The following is a 22,428-nucleotide window of genomic DNA, read 5'->3' as shown; positions in this document are numbered from 1 at the left end:
CACCTATTCATCGCTGGGCCCATTTCTGCAAAACAAACACAAATATCAAAATAATTTTCAAATTACAAATATAATTTGAATCAGTTTTAAATGTATGTAAATGGAAATGTCAATTGTCAAGCTCTTAATTTTATGGATATAACGATAAAATACCAATGCTAATGAATATTTTTGGAAAAGGTTATAAAAATTAAAAAAATTATTTCAATTAACAATTAAATATTTTAACTTCTCTAGATTAGTGACATAGAAATGTCAATTTAACCCTGTCGAATTCATGGATACATAAAAATGTTTACATATCTAACGAATAATTAATACCATATTTCGAGTCAAGACACCAATCTCCGACCAAAAGGTCGTGCTATACGAAAGATAATCTCAAAAAAACAGCCATCCTTCCTATAGTTTTCATTTGATTACACATAGTTTTCATTTGATTACAATTCAACTCCCGTAAAGTTAAAATACTAGGTCACATGATTTGATTAAATCTAATAAAACATCTATGCCACTAAAATATAAAAACAATTTTTCTTATACAACACATTTTCTTTGAACGTGACTGAGATGAGAACTAGCATTAAGTATGAGAAAAAAAAAAAAAGATTGGCTGACTATTAAATGTAACACTATTTTTCTTTACCGGGTCGAAAGAAACATATCACATAACAACAATGACATTTTAGGAGATCAAACCAAATGATAAGAAAGAAATGAAACCAACCACACACTGCAAACTTCACCTAATTTTTCCATAAATTTAACAAAATTAACTAATCTAGATCTTTATTAACAATCAATATGAATATCGTGAAAGTTCAGCAATCCCAGAAGTTCATATTCAGAATAGTACAACTAAAGGAAACAAAGCAAGGCGAAAAATGCCAGCATTAAAAGGATGAGCACCTGTGTTTCAAACAGCAGCTGCAAACCATTCTCTGAAGGTTTTCAAATAACAGAAAAAAGTAGCGAAAAAGTGGTATCAAATACAACCTAGTTGGAGCCGCCCAACAACCAAAAAAAAAAACTTGATTGGGCTGCAAATAAAGAACATATGTCTGAAGCTGGATTTGTTGATGGGTGGATGGAGAAAAAAGTTGTACGGTGAATGGAACTGGCCGACAAAAAACAATGGCCTTCTCCAGAAAACCAGCTTCCCATTTTGTTTTTTTCCCTACACAACTAAAAAGCAATTAGTGCTGAAGCCACACATAGTACCCTTTTTCTTTTGTTCCCTCCTTTATCTACACTCTCCACCAGATCATGTTCTGTCTCCCTACTTAATGAAGCTTCAGCAGATATTACACCAACATACCTTCCTCCTTTATACCTAAACACTATTGCCTTGCACTGATCTTCTTATCTACAACAGAGCAGGGCAATTCCAGAAATCAAAAAGAAAGAAAAAAACTGTCTGTGCCGTTATCATGTTCTGAAGGAGCAGTGGAATGGCAACACAAATGGTTTGGTTTGCCACATCGAACACCATGGTTTACCTTAAATATGAGCTCATGTATAGCCTAACACCGATGTCGATGGGTCCATCATCCCCACCAATGGCATGAAGTGCTACAGGTATGGTCGAAAAGAGTCGTACTGTGAGGGGGAAAACTGCAGGGACAATTCCAGTATCTGAAGTATGAGATTTCAAATTGGACTCTTGTTCAACAGTAGCACCCTCTGTAGTACTTACTCCACCCGACTCACTAGGACTCCCTCCAAGAATCCTCTCTTGAACATTCAGGTCGCAAGGAGAAATAACTAGTGCAACTTCTTCCAATGCCTTCCACTTACTTGAACCTCTACTCTTAAACGAGCGCCTAGTACCAAAAAAACTAAGCACCAATGTCGATGAAGCATCAAGCCATTCAACTGCCAAACCTTCAACTTCGTCGTAGTATATTCTCCGCTCAATCTGATATCAAACACCACAAGAAAAAAATTAAAACACAAGAAAAAACAAGTTCAGACATTAAAATGTGAATGCAGGTTGCTCAAAGAACACTTACAGCCAGCTTCTGAATATAAAGAGACATAAATCTTGGACCAAGGCCCAGTACCCTCGCATCTGATAACAAAATCTGCAAGTGTAAAGAAGAAGCCACACATGAAGCAATCATCCATCCAAACTTAGTACTTACAGGACAAACAAAAACGTGATTACATCAGCATCTATATGAACATACAGGTGTGCACTTCAATCCGTGTCGTCAAACAAAAACCACATATGTTTTGAAGATAATAGAACAGTTAACATGGAAAAGTAAAACTCCAATGAAAATGTGAAAAAAATTATCCTCGCAAGAAATACCACCTGTGGGAGAATTTAATGACATAAAACGTAACAGAGAATTCAGGTTATTGATCCAATTATAACATACAATGAAAGACGGAATACAGTTTGCTTTGTTGGGGAGAAAAGAAATCAGAATGCAAACTAAGAGACTAAAAAAATACCACAAACTACATAATAGAGAAAAAAATTACCATCAAAAGAAGCACAGTATAACCAGTTCATATGTAAGGCTAAGAACTACTCTTTTTTCGAAACAAAATAGCAAGTTAATTACCAAACCAGTTTAGAATAAGAACGTCCCCAACTTGAGGAAATGACAAATATGGTTGCACAAAGATGGTGTTCAAATTGAATTAGAAAAGGGCATAGAAATTCTGGAAACAAAAAAGAAAAAAAGAAAAGGGCATAAAAGAATACCTCTTTTTTCTTCAAAAGAGCCCACATGTAGAGCTTATCACATGCATCCGCGACATGCTTACTAGCCAATTTTCTATTATTGCAGTGCAGAGCAACATCTGAAAGTAATTTAGTGCATGGAACTCCATGCTTCAGTGCAGCAGCCGATAATGCTTCTCTACCTTCTAAGGAGTCAGCAGCATCTTTGTCAAAATGAATGCCAGTAAAACATCTCATCTGTTCATCACCATTAACTTTCTGTATGATTCCTTGATGCTTCAAATACAACTCCTCGGCCTCAATAGCTGCTGCAAGCGTGCGATGGACAACAATATCAGGATACCGTCGCAATGGTGAAGTGAAATGTGTGTATAGGGGGACAGCCAGTGCGTAGTGACTCCCATTTTCACCATCTTTTAACTCTCCACTACAGAAATAAGTTGCTAATTGCATTGGCCTTGTAGCATAGGATATGAGAATATCGAACAGTAAAGGATCATCATGAAGTTTTTTCCTTATCTGCTCCAATGACTGTTGAAACTGCACTGAAGAGGATGTGTCGAGTTCAAAACCATGCTTAGAACAAAATGATTCAAATTCTCTGAGTTTCCTCATTACAGGTTCAGGATGCCTTCTCAATAATGCACTGTCCGGAAAAGTTCTGGATACAACTTCAGCAACAGTAGTATTTGCCAAAAGCATGAACTCCTCGACAAGAAAATTTGAATCCTTATGTTCATAAAACTTACTATCATACGGAATTCCATATTCATCATATAAGTAAACTCTTTTAGAATTGTCAAGCCGCAAGGCCCCATCTCTAAATCTCTTCTCCTTTAGAGTTTTCGAAATTTCATGAAGAATTTTAACAGATGAAATGACATCAGGCCATGCAAATTGGCCGTGCAAATGGGGGCAATGATTTCTTGAAATCTTTGAACAATCAGAATCAAGTAATCCATCAATGATGTCTTGAGCATGCTCATATGAAAGTTTGCAACAAGAGCATATCACAGTACGACCAATCCAACAATTTTTAACATCTCCACAATGGTTTATGTCCAAAAACAATGAAAACGCAAGTCTATCCACTCCAGGGTTAAGTGAACCAATATTCTCAGAGAGTAACGGTGGCAACATTGGTATCTTGCGTTGCAGAAGATAAAAACATGTTGATCGGATTTGAGCCTCCTTATCTAAGGCAGTTTCTGGCAATACAAAATGTGATACATCAGCAATATGAATACCTACTCTGAAGATGCCATTGGCTAATTTTTCAACAGAAAGAGCGTCATCAAGATCAGAGGCAGTGGAAGGATCAATAGTAAATATGCATAAATTTCTAAGATCTCTTCTGCATTGAAGTTCATCTGGCGGGATCTTCCAAGGGGTATGAGGGAGGCAAGACAGTGAATCATGAGAGAATTCACACGTACGAATTGCATTTTGAAATAAAATAGCATCAACATGCGATTCTACTTCACTCCCTTGTCCTAGAACATGCAAGACATGTGCTCGTGGAGCTGAACTCTCTTGAACCCATTCATGAATTCGTGCAGCGACAAGCTCACTCTCAACTGTTACATCACCATTGTCCAATCTCTTCTTAATGTGGTCAGGTAAATCTTCTGTAAGAACCATCATCATCGGGAATCTTGCATCATTAGGCATCAACTGGACATATCCATGATTAGGCGATGACGGTAAACATGATTTTGTATTCATCTCTTTCATATAAATCTCCTGGAAGGAGAGGAACTTCTTGACAATAAGATGGCCAACAATAGATTCTCGTTGTAGAGAGTTTTCTAGGATGGCTACTACCCTGCCAGTTGGTCTTTTTGATGGATGTAAATTAATCACTGCACAGATCTTCCCTATGGCTTTAGAGACATCATCTTGATTGCAAGAATAATGAGCCTGTGAAGAATCCAAAACCAATGACTGGTATACATCAGATTGCTCGTAATTTGATAAAAGAACATCACAAGCAGTTCCATCCAAAACTTTATTTTCCTCACTACAACACCTCTTATCAGGTAATGAGGAACTCCTAAAATTGTTAGACTTAACGACGTCAACTTTATTCTTTTCTTCACAGTTATGACCATCCTTTCCATTCTCCTCAGCATGTATGTTGGCATCTTCCATTGAATGCATGTTGTTATGAGCCTCACTGGCACCTTTCATCCTAGTCCATGACGTAAAAGGATCCACCTTAATTGCAACTGTGTCACCTTCCACCTAGATGAGGATAGTGATTCCAAATCAATAAAAATTTCTACCCCCGTGGCAAAAAAAATCCAAATGCAACAGGCACACCTCTGGACCCCTTCCATTAGTTTACATTATAAAGAAAAACTCAACACAGATAACATGAATAAATCAGTTAATTTTTCTAGGCCTCATAGTGTCATGCCCCTCCAAAATGCAAGCACCTTTTTAAATCAATTATCTCCTAAACAAACATAATAAGCTCATGGGTCAGGCCATCTGGGTAAGCAGTACATGGGACATAGATGAGTGAGTGAGTACCCAGATACATGAAAGTAACATGAACGAGAAGTTCCAAGATTAGAAGCATACATCACACCTCATGGGACTAAAAAGTGAACTAAAATGTTTAAATCTTTTCATAAAGCCTATAACAAATTTTCAGTTTATCCGCGAGGTTGTGCATGTAAACGTGCATTTGTATGTGTTGCATGAGAGAGAGAGAGAGAGTACTCACAGCTCTATTCTGAGATGCAATTCCATTGATTAAGACATCAACTGGTAGTCCATCAATTTTGCAGTAGGCCTACAAAATAAATATATCGTGTTCAAGCAAAACTTGAAAGAAATAGAAGTGAACAAACGAACTCAGTAGATCAGACTCAAAGCACGAAACATCAAAGAATTTTCCAACAAAATATACTAAAGGGATTTGAAACAAACCTCAAGTCCATTGTGAGCATTAACACGAAATAATGCTATAAATATGTCACCTTTCTGCAAAAGTGAAAACAACAGCGGAATTGCTGCATTATGTCAGATGATTTCATATCATTTGAACAAAGCACTCTCCCCAAGCATTAAACAAAATCAGAATGTCACACTGACCTGTAATCCTTCATTAACATCATCCATCGACCAGTGTGAAGTAAAATATTTCCTTTGCGAGTTATTTTCAGTCACATGGGCAGGAAGTGAATTCTGGTTCGCAGATATCCCAGGCACCCTTCCACTGGCAATCTCTTGAGGACATGATTTTATAATCCTTCCACCAGCATTCGATGAATGAAAATGCTGATTTATCAAATTTTGCGACTCAGAAAATTTTGCTTGTTCGCTAATGTGCAAAGGGGGCAAAGAACTAAACGCAATCTTATTTGTTCTGGTCAAACCATGCTCTGTTGGATTATTTGATCGATACGCTGGTTCCGTCAAAGAAGAATAATTTGTGGGTGCTGTTAAGTTGGCATCTATTCTACCATTTTCCATGCACTCTGACGTTTCTCCCGGTATTTCATTGACTGAACTGCAAGACACTGCCAAAAGGAGCAACATATCTTGTAAGTTAAAAGTATATTAGAGCAGAAATGGGGTTTGGGGAAAAAGAAAATAAAACACAAAAGCATCTTCCTGAGCAACAAAAAAAAAAACATGACTTCGAGAAACAAACATCAAAGTATTGATTCAGAATCAGCACATATCAGAGCCCTGTGAATATTATCTCTATGTAACACTTAACAGTAATTTTAAGTACTGACAAACATAGTAATTTGTGAACTACATCTGCGAGGATTCCCATATCAAAGAAGGATACAAAACTAACAGGTATAACACTCTTAATCATACCCCGGGGAGTCTTTCTCTTAACTCTCAAAATCGAGAGATTCAAACGGAAGTCTATTTATATTTGAAACTCATTCTATATGGTAATAGGCAACAGGAAAGGATTTAAGTTAAAGAAGACCAAGAAATGCAGAATGTTCCATGCTAAACCTTGCATCCCCACAGCCGCCCCGCCCCCAAAAATCCCCACGCGGGAGAAAGAGTGGAAGTAGTAGAAGTATATAATCACCCAAAGAGAATGGATTAACTAATGAACAACAATCAAATCGAAATATGTAACATTCTTACTTAATAGTCCAAAAGAAAAAATCAGGGAAAATGACAACGAACTAACAAATGCTCGAGTTGTGTAAGCGTGCAAACGTTTTTAAGATTAACAATCAACTTCCCAGGCTGTGCTAAGAAAATCCGGTAAAGGCCCACGAATTAAAATTAAATTCAAGCAAAACATGTTAGAGAGAACAGTACCAGCCGTGGTAATAGAGGCGGTCTGGGTCTGCTTAGATCGGCGATTGGATCGACGCTTCTTTCTCTTCTCCTTCTCCCCATCTTCGTTCCTCTCGGAAGTGGATTGCTCAACAGCTGCCCTCATAATAAAAGCGCAACGAGCTCGAAACTTCACGGAACTGGATAAGAATTACACGGAAGGGCAAGAAAAACCTCAAATCTAAACCAAACACAAAAGGAAATTCCGTCGGGATAAGGCAATCTTCCGAATTGTTGAAAAAAGCACCCGGAAGACGCCTCGGCAATGGATCTAAACGAACCAAAAAGTTAAAGAAAACAAAGAAGAGAAACAGAAGGCAGTGTTTGGTGAGAGTGTGAGAGCGCGATGGAAGACGAAGAAGAAGAAGAAAGAAAGGGAGGTGATGATTGGTCGGCGAAGACAAGGCCGCCGACTCTCGATTCCTTTGTCTTCCCACTTAGCCTTTTTTTTTCCTTTTTCTTTTTCTTTTTTAATTAAGGAAAGAAAAAAGCCTCAGTCTTCTCTTCTTCCGGTTCTGGTGGTTGGGTTGTGTTACCTGCCCGCCAAGATTGGTCAGTTACTGACACGTGTCCTTCCCCGCTATGTGCGTTCCTTTCTGCGCACTCCTCTCACCACACATTTTCAAGTTCAGCCTTTACGTCTTCAGACTCTTCACTGTCTACTGCCGGTCATCGCTGCCTTTTACTCTTCCCCGTAATTACTCCTAATGACCCAAATCAAGAAATCTTCCTGAATTCTAATAATCATCGATTCAAACAAAAATTGGATGAGTCTTTTCAACTTTTAAATTAAAAAATCTATTTTAGATTCAAAATTAATTGTTTTGGGTCTTAAATTTTCGTAATATTTTTAGCACTTGAACTTTATTTTGATTTGAACAAGTGAGTTGATACAATTTCAGCTATGTATGTCAATGTATTGACGTGTACATGTATTCAAATCAAATCAATCGAAAACGAGTATTAAGTAAGTGAATTTTAGGTGATAATACAGTATTACAATACCAAAATGGTAACTTTTTAAAACTTTGTGGAATAAACTATATATTTTTTACAGTTGAATGCAATAAATAAGAAAGTGAACGTACGCAAAGATGATGTCAATCTGAGCATAGCAACTAATTAAGGCACTCCAACTAAAAAGTCGTGAGTTTGAATCCCCACTTTTGCATGTTGTACTTAAGGGGAAGAGCAACCCTAAATAAACTGATTTTCGCCACACGGCTTTTCGTGAAAATTTGGCACACAGTCTCAAGCAAACTCTCACCCTCAAAATTACTACTCTTCTACTCTACTTGCTTCATGCATGTTTGCTCCCAACTTGAGCTCTAACTTAAGCATTGGAGTGCATTTAACAGAGCACCGCATCGGTGATCGATTTCTATGTGTAAGTAGCTGAGAACTTGGAGACAAAGACGTATGTGGCACGAATGTGATACTTATGTGGCGCTTGTCCATAAATTGACATCAACAAGCATAACTCGTCAATTAAGGCATCGCTCGTTCTTTTGAGGTCCCAAAATTCTCACCTCAAATGTGTTGTAATTAAAACAAAAAAAAATTAAAAGTTTTTTTAGTTCAGCAATTTCGAATATAGGAGATCGTACCATAAACCTCATGGATGGTAATAGATACTTTCTTTAGTATGTTGAATTTGAAAAAATAAAAATAAAATAAAATACACTTTGTGTTAAAATGGGTTTTTGTGTATTGATTTGAACCTACAACATTTTTTTACCGAGAATATATATCAGTTAAACTATATTTAACTTGACTATTAAAATGTCAGGGTTCCAATCACTATTCGTACCTAAAGAAAATACAAATGTGGTCTATTTATTGTAAGGTCAAAATTATGGTGCCCAGTATTGTAGAAGTCTAACACTTGTTCATTTTTTCAGTTGGAAAGTCAATACTCATATTTTGCTACCCACGGTCCAAAATCTAATTATTGTTAGGTAACGTTACATTCTTTTTTATTTTCTCTCAATATCCTCATTTTAGTATCTTTTTTGAGTTTTAATTTTTCTAATAAAACAAAAATTAAGTTATAATATTGTTTGTCACCAACTCCAAAATAATGCTATATTGTTTTTTTCTAATTTTCAGTTAAAATAATATTGTTTAAATCGGTCAAAACGAGGATAGCTTAGCAACAATTGACATATATCTCCAATCAATAGATTGTGAATTTCTCCTCACCTCTATATGTTGTACAAAAAAATTATTGTTTAAACACATTAAAACATCACAAATTTTATTTTAAATGTTCATGGATAACTAACTCTTTTATGTTATTTATGTCACTTTTCGTTAAGGGTAGAAACTTCTTATAAACATTAATAAAAATAATATATATGTATAGGAATTAAAATTAAATTAAAGTTGAAAATTGGTGATTACAAATTTAATTTAATCTTATTATCAGCGTTGCCATTGTTGAGTTTGGTGGATCGAGTTTGGCCACTACATCTTGAAGTGGAATCGTTTCAGAGTTTTATCTTTGACAAATAAATGGTTGATTTAGTACTTAGTTACATCATTAGGGATTTGAAAGAAAAAGTATTTAATTTACAGTTTTACCAGAAAAGAAAGGTTATTTATTGTTCCTAAAAAAAAAATTTATTTATTATGATGTAGTTTGTAACAACCCGTATTTTCTAATACGGTCATTCTGACCAAATGCGGAAACCTAACTTTCAAGAAACCTTAAGAACTAAAATGATTCAGCGGAATCAATTTCTTTACAGAATTTTTATTAAGAGGATGACTTTCAAACTCATGCCAGTATGCTAAACTTCACCTTCTACCAGAACGATCATTTAATCCTTCATCTGAAAAACATTTAGGAAAACAAAAATGAGTACAAAAATACTCAATAAGCAATTTCCATATCGAATTTCAAAATTCATTTTCCTTTCAAAATATTCGTAAACAAAAAGACGAACAAATCAAAACTTTTAAAGTCCTTTAAAATCTTTAATACAATTTTCAAAACTTTCAAAATAAACTAGATTTTCGGAAACAAAGTCTTTAAATAAGATAAAATTTCCAGTCAATCAAACCAAACTTTCATTCTTTCAAAACAAACTTCCATTCATTCAAAACAAACTTTCATTCGATCAAATTTCAAATCCTTCAAAACAAACTTCCTTTCAATCTAAACTTTCAAAGTTCCTTCTAAAACATTTGGTACACCTTTCAAACTTTCAAATAACTAAATCATTCGAACATTCAAAACAATCTTACATTCATTCATACTTTCAAAATCAGAGTGGAAGGTTGCATTATTTGGGTAGCCTACAGAACATATGTGGTTACCCGTCGGTAACGCCAAATCAATCAGAAGCTTCTATCAGAGTTGTCGAATTAATATCGACCAGAACAGAGTTGTCGAAATAATATCGACCAGAACAGAGTTACTTAAGTGTGAGGCCATGTGAGTGAATAACACACACATGAATTTTCATTCCTAAGGAATGTCAAACCACAAAAGTGTCTTCCCACAAATAAATCAGAACAGAAATCCATCAATTCCAAATTAGGCTACTACCCCAAATAAGCAAAACATTCCTCAAAACAAAAATCATGGCATATCCGGATAGCCCTATGAAATCAGTCAAAATATCTTTCAAATAAAATGCAAAACAAATACTTACTTTCAATATTAAATTAATTCAAAACATTGAAATAATTTAAAACAAACTTTATCAATCCTCCGTGATTTCAAATATTTCACAAATAAACAAAATATCAATTTCAAACCTTTAAATATATCTAAACAAAACTTTATCAAATCATTTAACAATACTTCAAATACTTTGCAAATAAACATAATTTCAATTGCCAAATTAGTTTCCAAATCCATAATAAAACTTCAATTTCATATGCAAGATATCAATTTCAAATCTTCCTATCAAATCCAAAATACATTTTAGTTTTTGAAATACGACAAATCACTTACAACACTTTTCGAAGGGATATGGTAAATTACTTACAATACTTTTTCGAAGGGATATGACAAATTACTTACAACACTACCTCTTTCAGAAATCCTACGAATCTAGTTAACTTCTTCCTTGGTAGTTGTCAACTTAGAGGCCTAGAAACAACCAATATCCAAAATCAATTCTTAAATCCTATCCAAGGATTTAAAATTCAACCAATTACTAACTCAAATCTTATCTACCCAATTTTCCCATTCAAAACACTTTTTTTATGTAAAATAATTAGGAAATTATGGATTTGGGGCTACAAAACCAGATCTGAAAACTAGGTTAAAAAGCCTCTAAATTCAACAATAACAAATTTTAAAACTAGAAGAATCGATATAAATCAATATGAACAAAATTTTACAAAAGTTTCTCAATAAAACCAGCTTAAAAACCTTCTAAACAATTAGAAATTGGAGATTTTAAATCTGAAAATTTTTCTGTTTTATAGAATAAAACTTCCAAGAATTTTCCATAAAACAATTAACAATTTCTTGATTTTTATAGAAAAATCAGATCTGAAAGCTTTTTAGAAAACCTTTAAAATTTGGTAAAAACATATAATTTTTTATGTAAAAATCATAACAACAAACTATAATTTATAGAATACAAATAGGTAAATTTTTTATGTAAAAAGAGCCTCAAAATAGCCCAAAAACAGTCTTATAAACAAAAAATTCAAACCAAAAATTCTGAAAAATTTTTAGGGTAAAAAGTTCTTAAAATCTTTTATTCTAAAAAACAAAGACCTCCAAACTTTTCCCAATAAACTGAATTAAAGAACTACAAATCAAGAAAAAAATAAACTAAAACAATGAGAAGAAAATCTTACGGATCTTTGAGAGAAAATACCAAACTCTTCTTCCTTTCTTTTCTTTGAGAGAAAACTACATCTAACAGTTTAAGAAAATAAAACTTAGGGTTTAAGGGCTTTTATAACAAACCCTAATGAATCCTTATCTAAAAAGGATAATAAAAAGATAAAGATGTAATAAACTCTTTCTTTTTATTTTTTAAATTCTAAGAACAAATTATCTTTTAAAAGTTATTTCTAAAACAAAAAGGTTTATGTTTGAGAAAATAAAAGAAAACAATTAAAAAATAATAATAACTTAAATATATATATTTATATATATTTTTTTGATTGTTACATAGTTCAAGTTTTGAGGCTGTCTGTTTGTTTTTATGGTTGTGCTAAAGAAAAAGTTAGGTGGATTGTCAAATCCTAATATTTTTTCCCTCCAAAAAAACCAGCCATTTGAGTGAATATTCATTGGATTTTTAAAAGTTAGGCTTAATTATTTGAAATTTAATTCGTACCTACTGAAGTTGGTCTTCTTAATACATTTTGGATGTGAATTGGTAGTATAGTTCAAGTAGATAAAGATGTAAAATAATTTGTCTCCTTATAAAAAAGGCTGCGAATATTTTTTCTTCGTGTTTATGGTTGCACTATTTTACTCATCGATTGTTGTATAGGTGTAGCCAATTTTACTTTGTTCCCTATTATTTAATTGAAGTGATTGTTATGTAAAAAAAAAGTATATTAAACAAAAAAAAAGGTGGATAAAGATATTTATTGTTAGATATCTAATATGTTTAGAACTAATAAAAATAATAAGCAAATTAACAATGAATTCAAATAGATAAATGCAAGGAAACATATATTCGATCAAATGGTCTAATGCTCTGATATCGAAATGTTAAGAAACCTTTGAGAATTTGATCTAAGAATCTTGCTAACAAACAAAACCCATATAACTCAATCTCAAAAAATCCAAAAACAAGTATGGAATCAACCCAAGAAAAAGTTTAAGAACGAATTACCTTGATGATCAATATCAAATATAGAGAAAACTTGTTTTTAAACTGGTGATTCGAATCACTCCACAAAAGGTATGACCAACACCACTTGAATGATTATAACATGCAATTTATAAAGACACAAGAAATTGCACAATATATGGGAGATAAAGTTGTCAACCAAGTTAATGAGAAAACTCACTTTTCATTCAACTTCAAATTGTCTCTACAACAAAAAATCTCAAAGTTATATATAACCATCCTAGCAATTCATATGAAAAGTCTTAAGTAAATGAAAAGACATAATTTACAAGAAATGAAAAAGACTTGCAAATAAAAAAACATGACCTAAATAAATTAAAAGACAAGCAAATGGAAAGACTAAGAAAGTGGAAAGCGAACAAAATTAAGTGCAATCCCGTCCATAATGAGGGATGTGAGTGTATGACTTGATTTTTGTATTGAACGAGTTGACTTTGACTTACCTTGATGGAGTTGACCTTGACATTGACTAAGTTGACTTGACTTACCTTAAAACCACTTAGAAATGTATAACTTGCACCAAATTGTAGTGAATTGTTCTAACATCTTGCACGAATGCTTGAACACGAAGTAATAAGGCTTGTTGAAGTTTCCTAGCTCTTGATATTGTAATCGGTCCATGAGGCATGACAAAGGGAGCTCATTGATTCATATCAATAGACATCTTAATCGATTGATCTACTTCGAGGTTGGTTTACGTCATTAAACTTTGTATGTAATAGTTTAGTTCTTTATCAATTAAGATTATAACAATCTAATCCTTATTACGAAATATATCATCAAAATTAAGTATTGATCCTTATTATGTTGTAAAAAGGATTGGAACTGGATAGAGTAGGATCATAGCTAAAATGGAGTTGAGAAGAAGTAAAGAGAAAGAAGAAAAAAATGACACATTGATTTTACATGAAAAACCACTAAACGAATTAGGGTAAAAACCACGGACGAGGAAGAAGAATTCCACTCAATAAAGTAGGAATTACAAACTTTATTTTTTATGGAGAACAAAATATCTGATGAGAAGAAACTCTCTCTATCTTTATCTCACTAAGCCCCACACTCACTTTTAGCTCACTTGGAATTGAGAATTTTTGGGATGGTTTGCCAAGTATGGATATTCACCTATTTATAGTCCATTCATACTTGCTCCTCAAGCAAATTTCTATTGCTATAATTATGCCACATATTGCACTCTAGTATCTTCTAGTTTATTCAATTTTCCAATGAAGCTTCTTGAGCAAACTTACTTAACCTAGTGGCTTCCAAAGATTTCTATCTCTAAAGAGGTTTCTTGAGCAACATTTGACAAACCACTTAGTGGTTTTGATATGCTTCAATCAACGCACATCATGCCATGAGGGCCAACCGATGAAGAAGGGAATCTCCATTTCCACATATGGATTATTCAAGCTTCATGAGAAAGGAGAACAAGTGGAGAAAGAAACTTTTAGGGGTTATATAGGGTTTGATCATTAAAATAGTGTTTTCATGTAATTAGAATTGTAACCTTCTTTTGGATTTAATGGAAAATTTATGTAATAGCTCTTAGAGCCAACTTTAGGTTTATGTAACTTAGTTAAGTCCCTTTGTAACTAGTTTAGTCTAGGTTTAGTTAAAGTCATTTTCCTTTTATTTTAGGGAAATTCAAGATGCCTATAAATAGGCTTCTTCTTGTACATTTGAAGGTTGGATTATTGATGAATGAAAATAGCCATTGAGTTTTCCTCTTTGCTCCCAAAACCGTGAGCATTGGTGCTTCTTGATCTAGTTGCACAAACCCCTTGAAACATTCAAGTTTAGGTTGGTAATCAAACTTGTGGAGTGTTTCACTTTGGATCTAGAACAAGTTCTCTTCATCCAAAACCTTGACCTTCAAGTTAAGTCCCTTCTTCTTCCCCTTGGGTGACTCTTTGTGTGTAATAGGTGTTGTCATGTGTGTTTAGAAGGTGCTTGTTCTTACAAGGATATTGTCTAAACCACTTGTGGTAGGGTTGGGTACATCAGGTTTCTAAAAACTTCTTGAGCATACTTGAGAAATATTATTTAACATATTATATAACAATTTAGTATTATAAATACAGTTGATCTCTTATTGTTTATTGATCTACACATAAGAGATTAACAATATATTTTCATATTAGATATTAAATCGTTATAAACTATAATTAGACTAAATAGTTACTTCAATTATGAAAAAACTTCCCCTTGGAAGAGGATTTTCACCCTTACACGTGGCCTATGATGACTAGATCTTAGATAAATAATACACGTGGCTGGCGATAAACCTCATGTTTCATTACCTCGGACACACTCATATGTATCCCGAGCCGATGTCTTGAGCGGCCGAGCCGATCTAAATGTTCAAATACTTTGTTATCACTTCGCTTAGTTTATTAGTCTTACCTCGACTCAGCCCCAGACTCCGACAGATTCCACGACAGCACGTCGTGATTCACGGCAACCTTAAAGAGCCGTTAAGGCATTGTCGGGACAGTTTTCGGAGGAGTTGCCTATAAATAGACTCATTTCCCTCATTTGAAGGTACGCAATCAAACCAATTCTCTCTCGAATTGACTTGAGCATTTGCTAACTTTAGCATCGGAGTTTTTGCTCTGTTTTGCAGGTCCTCTTCACATCATCGGGAGCTCACTACTTAGCTCATTCTTGTTGAACCGAGGTTTGGAGACTTGGTCAAATTCTTGATCAAACACTCCCCTTTTCCTATCATGACACATTTGATGACACATTTGATTAATTAAGAAGATGAATGAGATGAATTTCCACAAACATCGAAGAACAATTTTAAGAGCTATACTTGAGTTGGCCAGTACATAATATTATTCTTTAAAAAATAATTTTGTTTTATTTATAAATTGCAAGAACCATTAGATCACATCACCGTACAAAATAGCACATTCGACCCCAGATCCGGACTGCGGCATTTAACGACCGCCGACGTTGACCGGGTCGAGGTAACGGTGGCGTTAAAGTTAACAGAACAGTCACCCCATCCAGTTTATTAAAAAATAATAATAAATAGAAAATAAAGTTCTTAAAATATGACGTAGCTGTAACCAATCAAAATTCGCGCAAATTATCGTAAAAAGGAAGGCAGGAAGCAAACGAACCGTATTTCGACTTCGACCTCCCGCTTCTGGAATATCGCACTTCTTTCGCTCCGAGAACTCTCTGGAAAGTCTCCCATGGCGTATGTTGAACGAGGTTTATCTCTCAATTTCTAATCAATTTTATTTCGATTTCACTGCTGAGGGACTGGTTTGGAAATATTATTGATTTTTCTTTTTAATTTTTTTGCTGGGTTGTCGAAGGATTGGTTTCGCAGAACTGGGGATTTTGGTTCTATTGTTGATTTTGTACACGATCCTTGTGTGTTTGGGTTGTTGATTAATTATCTTTGGATCCTTTCCCTATTTCCCGTGATATCATGCATTTTATGATTCTGATTTCGATTTTGAGCTTAGTAAGTTAGATCCAATCAAATTGTTTGGAATCCGCGGTATTCTTAAGGAACAATGATCCAGTTGCATATCACTTGGTCTAATTCTTCTAATCATTTATCAGGAACTATATAAATTCTATGTTATTCGAGTTTTTCTTTGTCGCGTATTAATGAACTTCAACAATTTTCCCTGTCATTTCACTAGGTCCTCAAACCTTGCTCCATTTTAAACTCGAGTTTGAGGGTTTTTCTTCCCCTTAATGATGAAATTCATGACCGAGGTTTATTTTCATTTTTGTGGGTTTATCTTTTGTGTGCGATTTGATCACTTGCTTGATGACAACGTTATGGATGAGTTCGGGAAATTGTCACCTGATACTGGGGCAACTTCGATAATTTATTCTATGTTGTATGAATTGAATTCTTATTTCCGACCTTAAACTTCAAATTTGGTGGTGCCACTTTGACAAGCTGTTATTGACCCTTTAAAGATGAAGGTATTTGGTTATCTCTTTTATCCATCTTTTTTTTTTTTTTTTTGTGGATGAAGTGACAGCTTTCTTCAAATTTCTCCGCTCCATTTCTAGTTCTACCACTTCGTTCTGTCATCTCAATGGTTCTAGTGAATGGAACGGAGCATGAAAAGAGCCAGAAAAATGGCTTTATCTAGTAGACTTCACTAATAAAGTTGTACCATTCATTTAAGAGTGTTTTTTTTTTTTTTATTTAATGCATCTGCTCAATATGAAATAAAAAATTGTATAGGAGATGGTGTAGTTCATATGGAAGATGTAAACATCAGTGCCTGTGTAAATTGATGTATATAAATTGATGTATAAACATATATATCTTCTTTTGAATATGTTTTACTTGCTTTTTGTTAGTCTGACACTGGTGCTAGTGATTAGTTTTAAGTCCATTCATAAACCATATAGAGGTTCTTTGTGTCTTCTATATATGAAGCATTACCTCATCGCAAGCAATAGATAGAGATCAAGCAATATAGAGAGAAGATGTTACGAATTATTAATCTCAACAAGCTTCATAATTTTGTTGTTTTGTAATGCAGTGAGCTTAATCAGTGTGCTAAAAAACTATTACATTCTCATGGTCTGGCAGTTTCTCTGTGCTCTCATCAAGTGCTAGGTTAAGAAATTGATGTTTTATCGAGTCTTTTTTCTCTTCCACATTTGAAAATGTGTCTGTCACTTGAGGCGGTTATCAGAAGCTTTTAATGTTATTCACTTGTACTAGGAATTCCTTTTGGTTGTCCTGCTTAGCAGGATTCTCTAAATCTATATTATGTGAATATTGCTTGTACAGTGTACTCAGATGGTTAACGGTAAGATTTTTTGTTTTGTGCACTAACTTTTCGAGCATTGAACTGTGTTCTTTTTTCACTTTCACCTGCTTATTATGTTGTCCTGATTAATAACCTGTTTCACCTCTTCTATATTCGTTGTTGTCTGTATGGTATTATTTCTCACCTTATCCATTTGGCTGAGTTACGTTTGAGATGTTGAACTTGGTGTTATTCTTAGGTGGGTTTGAGATGTTACTATTCTTGATTTGATAGTTTCTTGGAGCCAATTTCATTCTGGATCTTTCTATGTTCTTAAATTCTGTCGAGCATGTAATGACCAACTATGCACTTGCATGATATCTTGTAGGCGTTGTGAAACCCAAGAGATCAATATGGCGTCTCAAAACCATAACTGATTTCTTTTGGGCCATTGTAAACGTCATCGGTGTGTTTTTTACCACCTTGTTCTCGGTAAGTTTTTCTTTATTGCCCCGAAAATAATGTGACCATTCAGAACCATCATCATGGAAGGGAAGATTAATTCTCCATGCTTCTTTCTAGATGGAAAAATCAGAAGCTTATAGAAACGGATCTGGTTCTGGCAAGAAATGGGATGGTGGTGGCCCTGGAGGTCCCGGGTCGGGGCCATATGGTGGTCGTCCTCGCGGTCCACCTCGCGGTCTAGATAATGTTCGAGGGATAGACCATAGTAAGTTAAATGCTGTTTTTTTTTTCCTTTGGTTCTTCATTTCATTTGTTTACTGATGTGAACCTATGGCCACCAGATTCGTTGCCTGCCTGTGGCTCGTGCTGTGGCTAAGATTTGGCTGCTTCGATGGTGCATTTACAAAATGCTGCGTGAAGAAAATGTTTTTGCAATTTAAAATTGTGGAATGTGATGTAAATGTTGATCGAATGTTATCTACAAATATATATTGGTTGCATTCTATGCTATTTGGAAAACTTAATTCCCTAAATCATCATTAAGGTTCCCACTTTAATCTCGCTACCAGTCTTTACAAAGTTGCTTGCCAATGCTAAGGGGACTCTTTCTTCTCATTTTTATATTACCACGTGCAATGCACGTAAAATTTTTTTTAATTATAAGGTAACTTAAATTTTATATAATTTCACGTAAAATATTTTAAGTATAATTATTTTTAAAAATAATTAAGATTAATTTTTATATATATTTATTATTATTGATAGCTAATTATTAATAATAAAATGTATTATTTATAATTATTTTTTAAATATATTATTTATAATTAATTGTTAATGATATATTTTGTAAATAAATAAATTAAAAGTAATGGAAAAAATTATATATTAATAAAAAAGTAAATAGGTATTTTAATATTTTTATTTTTAAATTATTTCAATATGGGTCCTTTATTTTATTTTTTTAATATTTTGTTTGTTTATTAAATATTTGTTTAGAGCTGGCATTTTGTTATATATGTTGAATTTTTTAACTAAATATAAATTATTTTATTGATTTAATTTTATATTATAATTAAAATTATTAAAGAAAAATTCTTCAAATTATATTATTAGAAAATAAAATGACCAAAAGTTTTATATTCCACCTTTTAAGATTCTATACAAATTATTGTTTATAATTAATTTATTAATTAAACATTTTTTTATATATTGACTTCTATGATTGTTTTTTTTTTCAACAATAAGAACATGAGCTTATGATTATCTATATTTTAAACAAATATTCTAAATAAAATTGCTCAAAAAATAAATATTCCAAATAAAAAAAGTACACTAAACAATAAAAAACATTAGTAACAAAAAGAAAAATCCTAAACTAAATAAAATTGCTAAAAAAAAGAAACATTTCAAATAAAAACACACTAATTAGAAAAATAACAATAGTAACAAAAAAAAATCCAAATACTTACTATACACTCATTTTTTAGAGTAAATATGCTCATTCTTGAAGATTGCTTGACATATAATATTATTCAACTTTGTAAAATTGTAGAATGGTAATGTCACAAACCTAGTATTCGAGATATGTAGATTCAACGTATGCCTCCCTTGCAATTTGATGAATATGTCACAAATATCTCGAGATGGTTTCATGATTGAATCATCTTTGAGAGATGTTTGAAGGAACTAAGAATAAAAAAGTATTGAAACTTGTGAAAAACATGTAGAAGAAACCTATTTTTATAGTAGTAGAGGATAAAACGTTACAAAAGCTTTTCAAATTTTAAAACTCTTGAAATTCTAGTATGAATTTTAATTAAAGAAAAAATTAATTTTATGTTGTTGGAAAACTTTTTGCATTCTAACTTTTTATATTCCATGCATTTATAGTATGGATAATTAATAATTAATAATTAATTTAATATTTGTAATAATATATTAATGGTATAATTTGTAATTTGTAAATTTAGTAAAGGGCAAAAGTGTCCAAAAATGTTTTTCCTACATCCTACCTTTTTAATATAGTATAGATATAGATATAGATTATTTATTTATTTTAATAAAAACTCATCTTCAAATATACATATATATTTTTATATAAAAATAAAAAATCATGAGTTCCCAATAACTGAGTGGGCCGGGTCTTGGGCCTTAATGAATCGTGTGTATGGGCTAATCTTCCACCTTCTTGCTTGGAAAAATCTCTCCCTCTCCCTCTCCCTCTCATAAAACTACTCTTTTTAATCTTGCCTAAAATCTAGGCTCTGTCTCTCTAATTGGCATAACAACTAACAGAACAACCCAAAGGGAATCGATGTTAGAAGTTTGGTCCAAAATAGAACCGAACCAGAGATTAAAATGAAATCTAAACCAAAATCATTGTATTTCAAAAGAAAAAAGAAGATCCTCAACTTGGGTTACGGTCATGGACATACCTCTCAAATTTCAACTGTGAATCTACATCCCGCATTTACATTATTTAAATCTTTGAAAAATAAAACCATGAATATTTAATGAAAATAAATATTATGTCATGTGTCTCGCATGAGATGCGAAAACCAAACCGAACCGATACTGTTTGCGTCTGTTGAAACTGTTCCTAATCCCGCTGTACGCTGTTCTTTAGGGGCCGGTAGTTGAATCGACCGATCCCAAACGATCCACGTCGCATTGTGTCGTGAAATGGGAGTAGTTTAAAGAGACGGTCCTCTGTTTTGGTTGCAATTGTAACAACCACGAGAATCCACAATGGAGGTTGGGAGAGTCCAGGATATCGCCTCCGCGGTGCTCTCCTCCGGCAGTCTCCCGGCCGAGTTCGTCCGCTCCGAGACCGAGCAGCCCGGGATCACCACCGTCAAAGGCGAAACCCTCGCCGTTCCGGTCATCGATTTCAGCGACCCTGATGAGGCCTCTGTCCTCCGCGCCATCGACGACGCCAGCCGCAACTGGGGCATGTTCCAAATCGTCAACCACGAGATCCCAAACCAAGTAATCGCCAATCTGCAGGCCGTGGGCAAGCATTTCTTCGAGCTCCCACAAGAGGAGAAAGAGCTCTACGCCAAGCCCCCTGGCTCCAAATCCATCGAAGGCTACGGCACCAAGCTTGAAAAGGAAATCGATGGCAAAAAAGGATGGGTCGACCATTTGTTCCATATAATCTGGCCCCCTTCCGACATCAACTACAAATTCTGGCCTCAAAACCCCCCTTCCTACAGGTATCAACACAACACCCATCTTTCCGAATCCCAATTCATGGAAAAATTTCTAACCAAATTCTCTTTACAGGGCTGCCAATGAGGAGTACAGAAAGCACTTACATGGGGTTGTGGACAAGCTGTTCAAAAGCCTGTCTCTGGGGCTGGGGCTGGAACCGCATGAGCTGAAAGAGGGCGCTGGAGGAGACGAATTGGTGTATCTGCTCAAAATCAACTATTACCCACCATGTCCCCGCCCTGATCTGGCTCTGGGGGTGCCCGCCCACACCGACATGTCGGCCATCACCATTCTTGTGCCAAACGAAGTCCAGGGCCTCCAGGCCTTCAGAGATGGGCATTGGTATGACGTCAAGTACATCCCAAATGCCCTCGTCATCCACATCGGTGACCAAATTGAGGTACTAATTTCTGGGAATTCTTTAGAATGCGTTTTGGGTTGTGAAATTGAATCTCTGAAGTTGTTGTGTGTTGTGTGTTGTGGGTGTGGGGGCAGATTCTGAGTAATGGGAAGTACAAGGGCGTGTTTCATAGGACGACGGTGGACAAGGATAAGACGAGGATATCGTGGCCGGTGTTCTTGGAGCCGCCGGCGGAGTTTGAAGTTGGGCCGCATCCGAAATTGGTCGACGAGAAGAATCCGGCGAAGTACAAGAGGAAGAAGTTCGGTGAGTATGCGTATTGCAAGCTGAACAAGATCCCCCAGTGACTGAATTTGAAACTGAACGAAAGAAAGGGTGTCGTTTGTTATTGTATTTCTCCGGCCACGGCGGCTCTGCTAACGAAGTCGGTGACGTGTGCGATATAGTATTGTGTCACGAAAATTGGCATCAGGGGGCTGGCCTTCTTTCCAATTAATAACACGCCTATATTTACTTATAATGGAACTTTATTAAAACAACAATATTTAAAGCTAACCACTACTTAAAATTTGACTTTTGACAATTCTCTAGGAACAAAATATATATATAGCCGATGAGCACTTGTTCTTGTTTAAATTTAGTTAGCTTTTTGCCATTTAAAATCTCTATTTATAGCTGTTAAGAACTCGTCTATAAAATGAAAGGTCGATTTAGATTATTTTGAACTTTTTTTTTTTTTTTGGTTTTTTACTTTTAGAAAATGACTTTTGGTTAGTACTTAGTATCGGTTGA

The 22,428-nt window shown here is 34.3% G+C and overlaps 3 protein-coding genes across 4 annotated transcripts; 2 read left to right on the top strand and 1 right to left on the bottom strand.

Moving 5' to 3' along the window:
* Positions 1-762: 762 nt before the first annotated feature.
* LOC111011815 (Ribonuclease II/R family protein) lies at positions 763-7,498 on the bottom strand. Of its 2 annotated transcripts, XM_022285713.2 has the most exons (8): positions 7,001-7,498; positions 5,798-6,225; positions 5,633-5,686; positions 5,427-5,495; positions 2,717-4,939; positions 2,013-2,084; positions 1,500-1,918; positions 763-1,366 (listed from the first exon to the last, which is right to left on the bottom strand). In XM_022285713.2, the coding sequence occupies exons 1-8, from the start codon at positions 7,122-7,124 to the stop codon at positions 1,363-1,365; spliced, it is 3,393 nt and encodes a 1,130-aa protein (XP_022141405.2). In that variant the 5' UTR covers positions 7,125-7,498; the 3' UTR covers positions 763-1,362. The 2 variants fall into 2 exon arrangements, with proteins under 2 accessions (XP_022141405.2, XP_087979212.1); XM_088123086.1 differs by having other exon boundaries at positions 763-1,918.
* An 8,426-nt stretch (positions 7,499-15,924) lies between these two features.
* On the top strand, positions 15,925-18,619 carry LOC111012002 (glycine-rich protein). Its single transcript, XM_022286017.2, has 4 exons — positions 15,925-16,077; positions 17,986-18,089; positions 18,180-18,327; positions 18,404-18,619. Exons 1-4 carry the CDS (start codon positions 16,059-16,061, stop codon positions 18,436-18,438), a joined length of 306 nt encoding a protein of 101 aa, XP_022141709.1. The 5' UTR covers positions 15,925-16,058; the 3' UTR covers positions 18,439-18,619.
* A 2,157-nt stretch (positions 18,620-20,776) lies between these two features.
* FLS1 (flavonol synthase 1) lies at positions 20,777-22,156 on the top strand. The gene is made up of 3 exons (XM_022285695.2): positions 20,777-21,277; positions 21,348-21,675; positions 21,771-22,156. The coding sequence occupies exons 1-3, from the start codon at positions 20,811-20,813 to the stop codon at positions 21,981-21,983; spliced, it is 1,008 nt and encodes a 335-aa protein (XP_022141387.2). The 5' UTR covers positions 20,777-20,810; the 3' UTR covers positions 21,984-22,156.
* The last annotated feature ends 272 nt before the right edge of the window (positions 22,157-22,428 follow it).

This window comes from Momordica charantia, assembly GCF_013281855.1.
Source record: "Momordica charantia cultivar OHB3-1 chromosome 4 unlocalized genomic scaffold, Mcharantia_2.0 BLBB01000004.1, whole genome shotgun sequence".
NCBI classification, from domain to species: domain Eukaryota; kingdom Viridiplantae; phylum Streptophyta; class Magnoliopsida; order Cucurbitales; family Cucurbitaceae; genus Momordica; species Momordica charantia.
This window is presented reverse-complemented; position numbering and strand designations above follow the sequence as displayed.

Coding starts and splice junctions, on each gene's coding strand:
- FLS1 (XM_022285695.2), top strand. CDS start 20,811: ATGGAGGTTGGGAGAGTCCAGGATATCGCCTCCGCGGTGCTCTCCTCC. Junction 21,278..21,347: donor CAAAACCCCCCTTCCTACAG/GTATCAACACAA, acceptor TTCTCTTTACAG/GGCTGCCAATGAGGAGTACA. Junction 21,676..21,770: donor ACATCGGTGACCAAATTGAG/GTACTAATTTCT, acceptor GTGTGGGGGCAG/ATTCTGAGTAATGGGAAGTA.
- LOC111011815 (XM_088123086.1), bottom strand. CDS start 7,124: ATGAGGGCAGCTGTTGAGCAATCCACTTCCGAGAGGAACGAAGATGGG. Junction 5,687..5,797: donor ATGTTAATGAAGGATTACAG/GTCAGTGTGACA, acceptor TCACTTTTGCAG/AAAGGTGACATATTTATAGC. Junction 4,940..5,426: donor TTGCATCTCAGAATAGAGCT/GTGAGTACTCTC, acceptor ATCCTCATCTAG/GTGGAAGGTGACACAGTTGC.
- LOC111012002 (XM_022286017.2), top strand. Junction 18,090..18,179: donor TTTTTACCACCTTGTTCTCG/GTAAGTTTTTCT, acceptor GCTTCTTTCTAG/ATGGAAAAATCAGAAGCTTA. Junction 18,328..18,403: donor TGTTCGAGGGATAGACCATA/GTAAGTTAAATG, acceptor TATGGCCACCAG/ATTCGTTGCCTGCCTGTGGC.